At 43.4% G+C, this 15,053-nt stretch overlaps 1 protein-coding gene across 7 annotated transcripts in view; it reads right to left on the reverse strand.

The window, feature by feature from the left end:
* Positions 1 to 3,031: 3,031 nt before the first annotated feature.
* Positions 3,032 to 15,053, reverse strand: part of LOC308224601 (ubiquitin carboxyl-terminal hydrolase 12-like) — a 33,266-nt gene continuing 21,244 nt past the window's right edge. For 2 of the 7 annotated variants that reach the window (XM_080624706.1, XM_080624709.1), the window contains 2 exons: positions 13,445 to 13,523; positions 6,187 to 8,458 (listed from right to left, as the gene is read on the reverse strand). In XM_080624706.1, the coding sequence (XP_080480832.1) occupies positions 8,357 to 8,458; positions 13,445 to 13,523 (181 nt within the window). In that variant the 3' untranslated portion in view covers positions 6,187 to 8,356. Of the gene's footprint in view, positions 3,198 to 6,186; positions 8,459 to 8,494; positions 13,284 to 13,444; positions 13,524 to 15,053 lie in introns of those variants that run through there. The other 5 variants (XR_013957542.1, XR_013957543.1, XR_013957544.1 and 2 more) reach the window with 5 other exon arrangements.

Consider the following 15,053-nt stretch of genomic DNA (forward strand, 5'->3'; position numbering starts at 1 on the left):
GGGAGATGCTATATACCCATGCAACTAAATGCTCATTATAGCCCAGTGCACAATCCAATCCGATCCAAACGCACTGAGCTCGTGATAGCGCGTGGCCAGGTGGCCATTTCAGCAAGGGAGAACCATCCCCCTGCCTCCCCGTCAGGTGCTCCTTGAGACAGGCACACAAGAGGCAAAAGAGCTGCTTTAAATAGCCGAGCACAAGCGGCAGCTCGCAGGGGGGAGCAGGAGGCAGCCGCGCTGCCGCTGCTGGAGCTGCGGCTCTGAAGGTCGGCTCCGCACGCAGCCTGCGCCCGCTTCCCGCCGGGATACGAGCTCAGGGCTATTTTTAGCCACTTGGGCTTTTTAAGAAAACAAAAACCCCATCCAGGAAAATCACCGCGGAAACAGCGGGGAAAAACGAGCCGAGCACCGACCCCGGTCCCTGGGAGCATCCTGTGCTCCTGGGAGCATCCCTGCAGCCTCCTGCGCTGCGGCTGGGGACCAGACCCCCAGCTGAAATAGGGATTTCAGCCCAAGCGCAGACTGCTTGGATTGCCTGTCTCTGTTAACCGGGAAGAGGGAGGTGATCGCTCTGACAAGGGTCTGAAAGGACCTTTGGGGATGTTCTGGATTTGGGCTGGACACCAGCAGTCCCCATGCTGGTCCAGCAGTCACAGCAGAGACATCACCAAGCTGCCTGCAAGCACCTCCCTCTGCTCCATTTACACAACCAGGCAAAAACAGCGGCATCTTTTACCCAAAATTACAGCATTTTCATCCTCAAAACCTTCCAAGATGAGGGTGATCTGGTGCCCACAGCATCACATGGTGTGACACAGTCCTGGTGCCAAGTCCTCACTTTCCCCATGTCCTGCAGCAGGATGGGTGCTGGCCCCTGCTGCCCACCCACAGGGAGTGGAGTCTCTTAGGATGAATGTCGCAAAACATGGTGTTTTGGCTACCCCAAAAATGCCTCAGAAAAGGACAAAACCCTATTGGGAGCAGGGCAGTACCACTCGTTCAGCAGGATAAATGGAAGAGAGTTAATACCCAACATCGCTCAGCTGCCTGCACATCCCTCAGCCGCACCATCCAGCTCATCCTTCCATCTACTGCTCCTGGCTCATGAGCAGCTCTACTGCAACAGGAGGAAAGGAAATGCCTGGCTTCTCCCAGCACCCAAGGAAGAGACAACGCTGCTCAAACAGCGCGGGGAAGCCACTGCTGATGGTGCCAACCCAGAGCATTGGCTGCTGAGGGGCGAGCGGCAGACTGAGTCCATCACAGACACACAAGTTGAAGGGAGACCTCCCTAAATGCCACCCACCAGGCTTGGAGGAAAAGCAGGGCGGAAATGGATGGGATGAAACCCAAAGCAAGACATTTCTCATCCCTAAGCCTACGGCAGGGAGATGGAGAAGGGTCTGTGGGCCAAGAGAGCGGCTGCGCGATGAGTTCGGGGCATCCCAGCTGCTGGCACGAACACTCGGAGGAGCCAGCTCCCTTCCAGCAGGATCTGCCAGCCAGGCATGGTCTCTGTTTCAGCACTGAGATATAATTAGTGCCAGTTCTTCAGGAGCTGCCACTCACCATCACGCAACGTTTGCTTTTCTTAGGGATATGACTAACTGGCAAATAATTAAACACGCTCCAGGAAGGAGGAGGAAAGAGGAAAAACCCAGCTTCAGGAGCCACTCTGCAGTTCCAGAGAGCAGAATGAACTTCGACGGTGCCCCAGGAGGGATCCATGAGCCACCCTCCCACCACAAGGATGCTCAGAGCATCCTGGTGTTGGAGCCACCAAGATGCTGCTCTGCAGGGATGTGATCACAACAAAGAGTCGAGCCACCTTCCCACCAACCTCCCGTTTTCCTCATCACTGGTACCCACACGTGGTGCTGCAGAGGATGCTCTCCCAGCAGAGCCCTTTAACACAGCAGGTTTTGGCCTCCGGAGAGCCTGGAATTGGATCCCGCTCTTTCTGATGGGTTATTTCGGAGAGGTTTCATGTTTTGTTGGAAGGTATTTTTAGAAGAAGATAATGCGGTTGCAGCTCTCCTGGGAATTCTCCTGTCCCCAAGTCATTGCTGCTGAAGCACTTGGCTTGAAGTGTGGAGGAACAGCACAGAGAAACTGGTTTTCCCAATCCAGTAACTTCCTCCTGACAGGGATGAAACTTTGCAAAACCAAAGCTTGGATTTTCTGCCATGTCTGAAGCTCAAGAAACTGAGAGGCCCCAAAAACTTAAACCTCGGTTTATATCCAGTTTGCAGGTCAAAGGAGGTGATCCTGCCCCTCTACTCTGCTCTTGTGAGATCTCACTTGCAGTATTGTGTGCAGTTCTGGTGTCCTCAACATCAAAAGGACATGGAACTGTTGGAACAAGTCCAGAGGAGGCCATGAGGATGATCAGGGGACTGGAGCACCTCCCGTATGGAGACAGGCTGAGAAAGTTGGGGCTGTTCAGCCTGGAGAAGAGAAGGCTGCGTGGAGACCTCAGAGCAGCCTTCCAGTATCTGAAGGGGGCCTACAAGGGTGCTGGGGATGGACTCTTCATCAGGGACTGTAGTGACAGGACAAGGGGTAACGGGTTCAAACTGAAACAGGGGAAGTTTAGATTGGATATAAGGAAGAAATTCTTTACTGAGAGGGTGGTGAGGCACTGGAATGGGTTGCCCAGGGAAGTTGTGAATGCTCCATCCCTGGCGGTGTTCAAGGCCAGGTTGGATGAAGCCTTGGGTGACATGGTTTAGTGTGAGGTGTCCCTGCCCATGGCAGGGGGTTGGAACTGGATGATCTTAAGGTCCTTTCCAACCCTGACTATTCTGTGATTCTACGATACTACCCATGAGAAAGCAGGCAAAGATGGGGAAAAAAAATCTCAGTTGAACTCTTCACTTAAAACTGCACCTTAGGGATAAATTAATGAAAACATCTCAATTTTGCTCTGTCTGGAGGCTTCAGACATCCTTTAATGCCACTCATTCTCTGGTCCTTACCACCCACAATATGTCCCCAAGCACCTGGCAGGAGGCTTTGGGAGGTGCCATTGAGCATCCTTGGCCCAGGGCTGCTCCTCCATCCCCATCAGCAGCAAGTACCAGTGTGGTTTGGCTCTCTTTCTGCTGAAGTAATGGCAAAGAATGTTGAAGGAATAAACTGGATTTTCTCCAAACCTGTGGCCTTTCGCTTGGAGAAATATTGTGACTCAAGATCTGAAAATGAACAGAGTAACATCAAAGAGAAGAGAAAAGAAATTGAGAAAGAGGGCTTGGAAAGGATTGCCGAGAATACACTTCCCCCATCACCACTACATGATTCCTCATGCTTTTCATGGCACCTTTGCTAGGGAGGAGCTGAGGGTTTGCTTCGGAGGGTGGAAGGCTTTGATCAGGGTCTTATCACACAAAGACCTCTGAGATACCAACCTCAGCGCACGAATGGCCCTGCACAGCAGAGCTTTCAGATGTGGTTTCTCTTCCCTTGGGCCACCTCTTCCCTCCCTCCATTCCTTCACAGCACAGTCCCTGCTCTGCCCTCCAGGCCTGCAATGACTGGTTGCTGTAGATGCAGGCTGCTTCTCACAGAAGGAAACACTAATAGAGTACTAATTAGGATACTTAATTGCAAATGAAGTTACCCAGCTCCTGCTGAAAACCACCTGCTATTTACTTGTGTGTCTACACCTAGGACAGAGAGAAATGCAGCTTCAGCTGCATTTGACCTTATCTTCACCCATTCCATGGTTTGGTGGGCAGCAGCAGTCTGAGGTTCAGTCTAGCTGGACAGCTTGTCCAGGGCTTCAAGCCAAGTAAATATCTTTTTCCACCTCTATATTCCTCACACAGTATGTTTTCCTAAAGCAGCTATACTCCAGACAAAAACCATCTCAAAATGTAAACGAACTCTGGGTAGATCTGGGGATGTTTCTAACTCCAAATGCAGCTCTATGCCCACATCTTTGCCCTTCTCCCCTTCGCAGGCTCATTCTTGCACATTGCCTGGGGCTTGGAAATCACCAGGGAACACTCAGCTGGGACTCTCTGAACGTATTTTACACAGGTTGCAGTGTAACCTGTGCCTGCACTGCATGCCCCAGCTCTGTGTGGCTCCCTGGGGATGGGTCCAGAGGCTGAGGATGCTTCTCAGTAGCACGGCACCAAAAGCATTTTGCCCTCAATAAATCTGGGCCAACGTATCTAGAGTAATACTATGGGGGCTCTGATACTTTAAAGTGCTCATAAATCCTTTCTTAGCTTTGCCCTCCAGGTCCAGCTCCTCCTCTTGGGGTTTCTAAGCTGCCCTCTATTCAAGGCCCCTGGGCTTCACTCCCTGCCCAAGCTGACACGGCTCGTAGGTCTAGTCCCCATCATGGCATGTGGGTCTCAGACAGCATCTGTTCCTACACCCATCATCTGCCACGTTCCAGATCCATCTCCTCAGAAAAGCACTTCCCAGCATGGCACAAGGTGCCCTGGCAAAGGGACAAGTTACCAACCTCACTGCTGGAGACTCTTCTCATAAAGCCATGGAATGGTTTGGGTTGGAAAAGACCTTAAAGCTCATCCAGTTCCAATCCCTTGCCATGGGCAGGGACACCTTCCACCAGAGCAGGTTGCTCCAAGCCCCATGCAACCTGGCCTTGAACACTGCCAGGGATGGGGCAGCCACAGCTTCACTGAGCACCCTGTGCCAGCGCCTCAGCATCCTCAGGGAAGGCCTTCTTCCTAAAATCTCATCCCAATCTCCCCTCTAATCCTAATCTACCATGATCACAGACAGGATTCAACTGTTTTCCTTTACAACGTATCAGCTAGGGCTGATGTTGCAGGAGTGGGAAGGAAGCAAACACAAGTAGCCCGAAGATTAATCAGTGCAACAGCAGCAACCGCTGGCAGGACTTTACATGTTGAGAATTAATGATGTTTCAGGGGATTGCTTCCTTTTGATGAACACTGAGGACCCCAATGGGAAGGTTTTACTTGTCTCAGGGGTCTTTGTTAGTCTATTTTCTTTCTTGTACCAATCAAATACGATTTGTTTTAAGCACACGCTAACCCGAGCTGGCATGGTGATTTTAAAAGCTCCTGCTGGTAACCAGACCACGCCAAGCACAACCACCAATTCATGAGCAGCCTGTTCCTAAGGTCTTTAAGGCAGAATCTCACCACAAACAAGCTGTAGGAACTGCTAAAGTAGAAGCAAAGATAGCAACACAGGGTGCACTTTGCTTCAGTTGCTGGTCAGCAAAGACAGGTCTTCACCCTTACTCCAGTTCTGAAGAAGTAACCAAGTTCTGAAGTAACTCCAGTTCTGAAGAGCAACAAGAGCAGCCCCCAACTGCTAGGATCGATCCTGCCTTATCGGTACCCTCAAACCTAAAGACACTTTGCTTCCAAATGCTCTGATTTTGGTTGTTTGCCCTCAACAAAATTAATTCAGGGTAATATTCTTTCTAAAAGTGACTGAAAGTCAAATTCACATTCACTGGAGTTAAAATTAGCTCTGTTTATTTATCTATTGCTAATGTGTGACCCAGCAGGACAAAGATCAGACAACATTTGGGATTTAAAATGTGTTTTTAAATGCTGTCATTTCCCAATCTCATTTGCTTCTCTTGCATTCTGACCTAGCCCCATTAATTCCTCCTCACAGGAGCAAGCTTTTCATCAAATTTTCCCAATATAAAAGTGAACTCCGGTGAACCACAGCGAAATGGAGACCTGGCCTGCCATGAACTTGAAAAGCTCCAAAGCATATGGTACTATTTTTGCTTTTAAATGTCTGTGTTCCAGATCAGTCAGATAATATTTGCAACAGCCTTAAAGAGTGCGACGGCAAGGGGTGAAAGAGGGAGAAGGAAAAAGGAAATCCCAGGGAAGGACAATGGCAGAGCTACAGGGGATGAGGAGATGAAGGAATCCCAGCAGTGGGATGTGCCTGGGGTGACCTCTCCTCAGTTTACCAGCACATCAATTATCTACAACACTGAATTAGTAATTTCTCTTGGTTTAAACTAGTTACACACAGGTTATGAGCATGCAAATATAACAGGGTCCACATCCCCCAGCCAGTACAGAGGGAGCTGAGAGCCAGCAGCTAACCAAGTACTTTCATTTCTGCCTCGGATGGAAATGCAAGGAAAAGCCTTTGGGCCATGTGCATTTGATCATACATGATCTTTATTGGAGACAGGTGGGGTCATTTATTATACAGAAGTAACATCACATCATTCTCTTCCAATTTAACTCCTTTTAAATCTCCTTATAAATCTGTAGCAAAAGTGCACTTTGTTTTTAATCTATAGTATATATCTTTCAATATTCTCTCTCAGTCAGGTATTTTATCTGTAAAAATGTATCACCAGATATACAAAATACATGTCTAGTGTCCTACATTAAGGTCTGTATTTACCTTTTAGATTATTTCACTCAGTGCTCTCTTTTAGTTTCATTTTTTGCAAGACTTGGTGATGAGTCTTCTGGGAGTGGCATCAGGAGAGGACTCACAGCTTGTGAAGGGAGAAGACTCTTGGCCAGGAACAATTTTCACACAATAGGAACAAGATGACAAGAACATCTGCTGTTGGTGAACACATCTCTGACAATGACAGTACTCTGTATAATAAAAAACAATTAAAAAACCCAACATCCACATTTTAACTTCTGGAAGAGATGTGCCGGGAGAATGGAACCTGTACGCAGTTGGAATACAACAGTAATGGTTAATTTGCATTTTGAAGGCAGGAGTTACTTGCTAACATTCTGGTCATGGGAAGAAGAAACAAGAAACACAGAACCACCACAAGAACCTGTTTGTGAAATGCTGGTTTCCTGAGGAGTGTTTTGGTAAAATATTTTCTATCCTGTACAAGCCACAGAATTGCATAAGTTAAATGTCCTCAAGAACAAGCAGCACTGGTACACACCATGGATGGCTGTGCTGGGAACAACCGCACAGAGGACAGCTCTTGTCCCCTAAGAAGATGGAGAAAGGAAAATACTCATTTCCACTGGTAGTTTAGAGCCAGCTGCAACAAGCTTTGGCACAGCAACAGCACTTGTCAAACAAAGTTACAGAAGATTTTCTGAGATTCCTTACAAACTTCCTCAGTCTCTTCTTTCTAGTTATCCTTGAGATTATAATATATACACACGTAACGGATAGTTACTTTTCATTTCAGTCTTCAAAAGACTGACAATTTCCCCTGTTAAGCAAGGCCTAGAGAGGTAAAACAATCAGAAGCATTTTTAGGAGAGTGTTGGGATTCCCGGATCAACACAAACATTAACAACAGATGATGAGAACACTTAGCAAGGGAAGCTCTGGGTTGGTTGGCTGGTTTTCCTTCTTACATGTTCATTACCTTGAAGACTAAGAACAATGGATTAGTGACATAAATAATGCTTCCCTTGGTTAACCCTTCACAATTAGTGCTGTTTCTGTGTATTAGCATAGATTCAAAATGCTAGTTGCATCAGTTTACCGTGTACTGAAATGTTGAACAGATCCTGTTTCAGAATGAGGGCACTTTTGGTTTATGCAATAGCTTCAAGAAATGCTTTAACTTCAAGCTTTCTACAGCAACCGGTTGCCAGGCTTGCTCTTCAAAAGGTAACTGCTTTTCTGCTCCCCTTAAATCTGCAGCAACGTGGCTTTGAGTCAAAACCTCTGCTTCAAAAAAAAAATGCACAATATGGATAAAGTTCTATACCTTCTGAAGAAGAAACAGAACAGTAAAAATACGAGAAGCAGCAGCGCTGTTAGTGTTATCTAAACCCAGCATAATGCATAATGGGGCAGTTTACAATGCTGCGGAGTGAGGTTTTTGTCTGCTTTTTTATAAAAATTACAGACCTGACATTTCCAATACATCTTCGCTTTGTACTGCTTCTCAAGTCTGAGTCACCAAAAATATCCAGCAACCAGCTGCTGCTCATATCCTAAAATATGCCTTCAGCTGACACTGAATATTGAAATCATTCTGCTAAAATACAGAAAAACGACGATGGTAGAAACCAAGGTATAGCCTCAGGCCAACATTACATGGTAAAAATCCTATAATGCTACTTTTAAATCTCTTTTTCAGTTCATGAACAAATAAGCAGCCAGGTTTCAAGTAGAGGTAACACAGATTTTGGAAGATAGCACGTAAAAAAAGCCCAGAAAGAAAACTGGAACAAAAGCTCTTCTTGTTACGGCAGTCAGCACTAATCCTCCACGAAATGGCAGGGAGAAACCTTTAGTCACTCCGCTGGATCTGTCCTGGTCCTACAGCAACAACGAGGAACTGCTTCTGCTGTCACAAATATGTTCCATTTGGACATATCTTGATCCCTTTTTTTCTTTTCTTTGCATACAGGTATCTTTTGTCTTAGTCTCTTGACTGGTAGAAGAGAATATAGCCAGATTCTGAGTTTTTGGAAATGTCTGTTGTTAACCCATAGAATTCTTCAATGGCCTGGGCATCAATTTTCTGGAAATCAATGAGAGTTAGAATTAGCCTCAGCCAAAACATCACCCTCAGAACCCCCTTCCCAGACAAAGCCTTATTTCCAGTTCTGGGAGGTGATGCTGGAAAGCCACACACTATTACTACAGCGACATTTCAGTATCATTGAACACAACCAAGACATCTTTTCCATTTAATACCTTATTCACTATTGAAAAAAAGGAAATCAAGATGAAATAATAAACCTCTCTGAAGTGGTGCACTCTTAACCCGGACTATAAAAAAGGGATCCATGAAAATGTATCCTTAAAAGAGTAAATGACATTTCTATATCTGCTTTCTCATCTAGACTGGCATTACCCTTCCTGACTAGGTTTGTAGTGTAAACAAAAAAATGCAGTCACTGATCATCAAAGATTTTTGTACAGCTGGAAGTATATAAGGACCATCTTGAGCAGATTTAATATTCACCTAAAGTAACTTCAGATTTTAAGGTTCTTGTGATCCTCTTACATAGAGAAGTCCTGAAAGTGCCATTGGTAATTATACCATGAAATCTGTGGATCTCATCTGATTGTGATGATCTGGTCTTATGAGAGCTGTCCTTCCTCAGGATCTGCGGGTACAATGCCTACTGGATATTACTACAAAGTTTGTGTTTTAAAAGAAATGAAATATTTGCCATATGAATAGAACTAAACGGTGTGTTTATATTTAAAGTTGTGAACTATGTGCAGAAAAGCACTTTTTCACTTTACACTCCAACCAGCAAGGCCTGTAGGGCATTTGAAAGGGCTTTTAATGATGCAAGTTCTACAGTCTTAATCCCACTAAGAAGAACTGGCTTCACATTACTCAATTTGATTCTGCAGTTGGAGGAGAGCAAGCATAGAGACCAAACCACTGAAATAGTATACTCCCAGTGACTGTGTTGCTCAGCACTGCACTGTGTTTTAGTATTCCAAAATACCTTTAGGATTCTAGATCCACAGAGATGAAGGGCTGAAGTAGCCTGAAGTTGTTGTGGAGGACCAAAGGAAGACGAGCCTAAAGTTTCTCTTTATTCCTCAAGGTATAAAGCTGAGGAAGCAAAGAAATGCTCAGAGAACAAGAAGCTCTGGGCTGAACACCTGCTTTGATCATGAGAGGGAACAGCAGAGACCAACTTGTGCTTACATCTTAAAAGAAAGGGAGCACGCTATGACTCCACCAAGAAGCCTCCTCAGCTACAGAATCTATTTGGCAGTGAGCTAAATCATTGCTCACCAGACTTCAGCATCACCAGCAAACACAAAAGCCCTGGTTTCTCTACACAGCACTGCCAAATGTGCAAGTTTAGGCTATCCTTTCCCCAGCCTTTCTGAAGCACAAGAAAAACAGACATAAGAAGTTTCCAGAAGGTGCATCTAGCTACAGGACAGAGCTGCAGAAATTGTCCCTTGGAGTTTTGTTTTAAACACCTTCTGCTAAAAGAAAACAAGGAGGGGGGGGGGGGAACCCCAAACAGATGTTTTGTCTTTCTGTCTTCTCCATTCAAGGACTTCAGAGAAGCTGAGGGCTTTTGCGTTTTCACACACTTTATTAACATAACGTCTACTACAAACTTAGACACTCATTTTAACAGAAAAATAGCAAAAGAACATTTTTCAGCCATTGTAATATATTTAGCAGATAACTCAAACATGTTTTATTTTAAGTGCCAACTAACTTGCCATGCAATCAAGCCTATTTCTAGGACTCATTCTGAATGCAACTCAAACATTTGATGTAGATTAATTCATACCACAGATATTTTTAGCTTTATCACAGCAAAACTGACTTCCTCCTTTATTTTGCTATCCACAAAAAACCACAGTGGAACTGAAAGAATGTGCATATGCACTTTATTCTTCCCATCCTTAATTGGCCTTAATATTGTGGACAGCAAATTTTTAACCAGTTGTAGCTTTACAGTAACAACCAGTTGATGGTTACTTTTAGGATTCTCCAGCCTTACCTGGCATGGAGACTACCTTTCCTGTTAACTGAGTTTAAATATCCTTTGCTCATCTTCAGACAACTATTCTCGTTCCCCAAATCAAATCCTTCTTTCCCATATGATTCGTAGCACTTAACTGGATGCTGCAGATTTCTGACCAAGTATTTAAGCAAATACATACAATCAATCTCCCTCTTTCCTCAGTTTGGAGAGCTCCCTGGATGGACATTTTTCCCTGTTTCAGATAAACATTGTCACTGTGATGTATCACTTAGCTGCTCTAATGACAACATGTCAAATTAGCCAGAGATCATTTACTCGGGTTTCTCAATTAATTTTCTTGGCACAGGATCCCATTTGGACTGCTCTGCCTCCTGGATTTGATGCAGCTCCTTTTCACATATGCTGTAGTATGTTTGATTATCATCTATCTTCAATTTAATTGAAAGTTGGCTTTCCAACCAAATCCAAACAGATAAATAAACATGACTTCACTGCTTCTGACATTTACTGGGTAATAAGGATAAACTACTTCCTACTGACAGTTCAGAGCTATTAATTCACATCACTTGCCAAAAACACAACACAGCTTTTTAACAGTATTTAAGGGGAAAAAGCTTTCTCCTGGGTTCTCTTTCAGTTGCAATATCTTTATATAGGTACAAGGGCTTTGGACTCATCTTCTGAAGTCTGCTAAGTAATACCTGGTTTGCTATGTAGCCAGTTCACACCTAGAATGTTAAAGTGTCCAATGATTTAAAAAAAGGTAACAAAGAACCTTTCAGGTTCTGAAGAGTCTCTGAAGAGTAGAAGACTCCTATGCTTGGCCCAAAAACCAGAAACTTATGCAGAATCCACGTTTTAGGGGCTTTGGGAGGGTTTTACCCGTTCATTTTTGAGGACAAACTCTGTAACGAAAAACACAGCAATATATTTCCCCTAGTGTCACCTTATGACTATCACAAGCAGTCTGAAAGCAGTACTTAGTCAAGTTCAGAATAGCTATTTCAAATATCTAGGCAGCAGATGAAGTGACAAAAGTAGTTGTGGCTTCAGTTTTTCAGTGCATAGCCTGCAGCACTAGTAAGGAACTAACCCTCAGGAGTTGATGACTAAGTGGGATGAGAGAACAAATGAGTAAAACTGCAGCTACTTCATCCAGCAGCCTGTAGCATCAGGAGGGGAAGAACAGTCTCCGCTATCCTGTTCTCCTTGATCACTGAATCACCAGAAATTCAGGTGAGTTCTAGAAGGTGGAGGAAAAAGTGGTACTTCTTTAAGAGAAGGAGGTCAGAGGTAAGCTTCATGTTCATCACACTTAGGAGGCTGGAGCAGCTACAACTGATAGTCAGTGTAAAGATCCTATGGGAAAACCCCAGGAGGAATCCTTGAGCTACACCCTCCAAAGCAGGTCAAGGAGCAGCTTGTTCATCAGAAAGGGACAATGATCTCAACTGAATCGTGCAAAACTCACATGCAATTTTTCATGCCCTCCTCTGGTAGGAAAAACAAAGCCTAAATTCCACAGAAAACAAACATATGCAAACACCAGCCAGGGAGAGAGAATGTCCTAGCAGGAAAAGGAATCTTAAGCTTCTGGATCCCACAGCCAGGGCAGAGGCAGTGCTACAGGACAGAGCTATGCTGCTGATCATGATCAAGACAGTGAAACCATGGAAAGCACAAACGCAGAAGTTTCAGATCAAAGAGCTTTATTTTTACAGCATTTTAGATAAATTCTGTAAAAGATGAACTTAAAGAAGGCCATGATTAAAGTCAAGAAAAGCAACTTAAAGGAAAAAAGAAGGCATCCCTTCAGGAGAGAGGAACTACATACTTGTGACAGCTCCTTGAATTTACGGTCCCATAACAGGCAGTGCATATTTAAAGGCTATGTTTTGGCACATCTGTAAGTGACAGCAGTGTTTGCAGATAAAAAGAAACTCTGTTTTGACCTAAATAATAAACATAGAAGCGACTGATAGAAAGCAAACATAGAACAACGAGATGGTTATTTTATATCTCCTTTTAAAATGTAAAGTTTATCTCCTGGCTGGAAAAAGACAGTCAATACTTGAATTTAAAAATATTGAGGTGAATGCTGCTTCCAAAATTAGCTGACACAATTACAGACTTTGTTCAAGACAGACACAGAGGAAAATAACCCTCAAAATATAATAATGGGAGAAAGGCAACTGTTCACAGTCATACAAGCTGTCCAAATTATCAGGAAGTCACCTCTGATGCTCAAAGCTAAGAATGAAAAGGACAAAAACGGAGAACATACTACATCTTCTTTATTTCAACACAAGCATGGATTTTGCTGTGCCTATTTAGATCAGGCCTTAACTTTCCCCATGAGATCTGAGAGGCAAACAGTACATTTCCATCTCTACAAAAAGCAGTTCTACTGTGGTTTTTGTTCTACTGTTTGATATTTGCTTAATGATTATGTGAAAGACATAGATCTATAAATAGTTTGGGTATTGGTCTTTACAGTTATGTTAGTAGAAAAGTTGAGGAAAAGTCTGCTTGAGCAGACTGTTAGAACATTATTGCTAACAGTCCAAACATCTTGGTATGCTCTCAGGACCTTACTAGAGTCTCCCACATCTTTTTCTAACAGTTTTTCTACACTTCAATTTCTTGGGGAAAACTGCCTACAGAAAAAGATCAGAAGTTCTTAGATGCGGCAATGAAATGCAACTATCACAAAGCAAGTTACTGGCAAAAAGGAGTCCAAAAGGTGGGTTGAAATTAGAGCATTTTACATCTTGAATAAGACAATTTCAGCCTGACGAGGTGCATACCACTTCGTGCCCGAGGTGTCAATGCAATCCTTGTGTTTGGTTGCCCTTCTCCATACTAGTTCTACAACAAAGATGCACAAGAATGCCCAAGTTTGCTTTTGAAATGTGCAGAATCATTCTGTGCACAGGTTTCACTGAAATGCTTTCATAGGTGCAAAAGCTGATCCCAGACAAAGCCAGATGATGCCTACGCTTGTTTTCACCATGTTATAGCGTACCTACCTCTACAATGTCATCATCAAACAGCAACCAAAAGCCATGGCTCTTCACAATGGTGATATAATGTCCACGGTTTGGACCACTGCCAGAGAAAAGGATTGAAGACTTATTACTCTTGTGCCTACAAAGGCAGGACCACTGCTCCTACATGACTCCAGCTATTACTGGCAGTTAGATTTCCCAGCTCCTTGTGTTGTCTAACGTTACTCATAACACCATTTAGGTTCTTACACTTTGCCAAATTGCTTGAAATAAAATTTCTGTCTTGCCAAATGCAATACAGCCAAACTACACAATTTGTAAGTATTTCATATAGTCATTCATATATTAAAAAAGCAACGTTAAAGCCAGTTTTTCAGTCACTGCTTTGTTACATTCACCACTGCTGAGTACTCTGACCACTTTAAAAATTTGAGCTATCAATCTACTAATCTCAAATTCTGAGAGAACAGCCCAGGGACACGATGGAAACAAATATATATATATATTCCCCACCTTCCAGCTTTACTTTTTACTTAGGTTCTACATAAGGCTTTAAAATAACCTATGTTCATATCAGCTTCAGGCAGAAGAAAGTACTTCTCTAGTCCTTCCAGAATTGTGTGTAACGTTACCTGTCACAGAATGAAACTTCTTTGTTTAGAGCAACTAAATGAAAAGTAAAACTATAAGGGCAAAATATTTAAAAACAAGTTCTGAGAAGTCAAATATTTAGAAAACAGTTTCTCTTAAGTCCTTGGTAAGTTCCTAGTAAGAACTGAAGCCCATAGAGTCACAGGACTCCTAAAAGATGGGTTTGAGAAGAAAAAGCAAAGCCATTTAATACATCTGAATTATTAATCACCACTGTTAAAACATTTAAGTGTAGTTACAGGTACTGCAAATTAAGAATCTACAGAAGAAAATGAGCAACCTGCTCTAGGGGAAGGTGTCCCTGTCCGTGGCAGGAGGTTGGAACTGGAGGAGCTTTAAGATCCCTTCCAACCCAAACCATTCTATGAAATTGCATGGGATGCAATCTTAAAATGATAAAAATAAATACAACCCAGAACAACTGTACCACAACAGAAACCACCTGGAATTTTATGTAGTTTATTTACACTAAAACCTGTGCAATATTAGCACCTTGATTCTATTGTATTGCTCCTCACAAGCACAATTCAAAACATTTGGGTGCTGTAATAACTTATTACTTCAAAGCTCCCACTTCCAGAGGGCAGTTGTATTTTTTTTTGCCTTCCATGACTGCTTTTTTTCCTAAAAGCGCTTAAAACAATTTCCTCTTCACTTTTAAAAAACAGAATTAAAGCCACAACAACAACAGTAATAAAGAGAATAAGGGTATTTTAAAACCTCCGCAGTGCACAGCTTATGCCACATGGTGGCACCAGGTTCTAAAAAACCCTCAATGGTTTCCCAAGTAGCACCATGAGAACTGTAACTTCACTCTATTTTAGTGTTTTCCCAAGACCTGTTTTTATTTCATTCAGCTTTCCTGGAAAGTAGGGTTGGGAATGGGTTTTTTCTTGTTGTTTTTTGTTTTTTAAAGCCTGCTCTTACTTTGCTGCAGCTCAAAGGAACAACTTGTCTGAATTGCCATCATATCTGAAAG

This window comes from Psittacula echo (assembly GCF_963264785.1).
Source record: "Psittacula echo genome assembly, chromosome: 8".
Lineage (NCBI taxonomy): Eukaryota > Metazoa > Chordata > Aves > Psittaciformes > Psittacidae > Psittacula > Psittacula echo.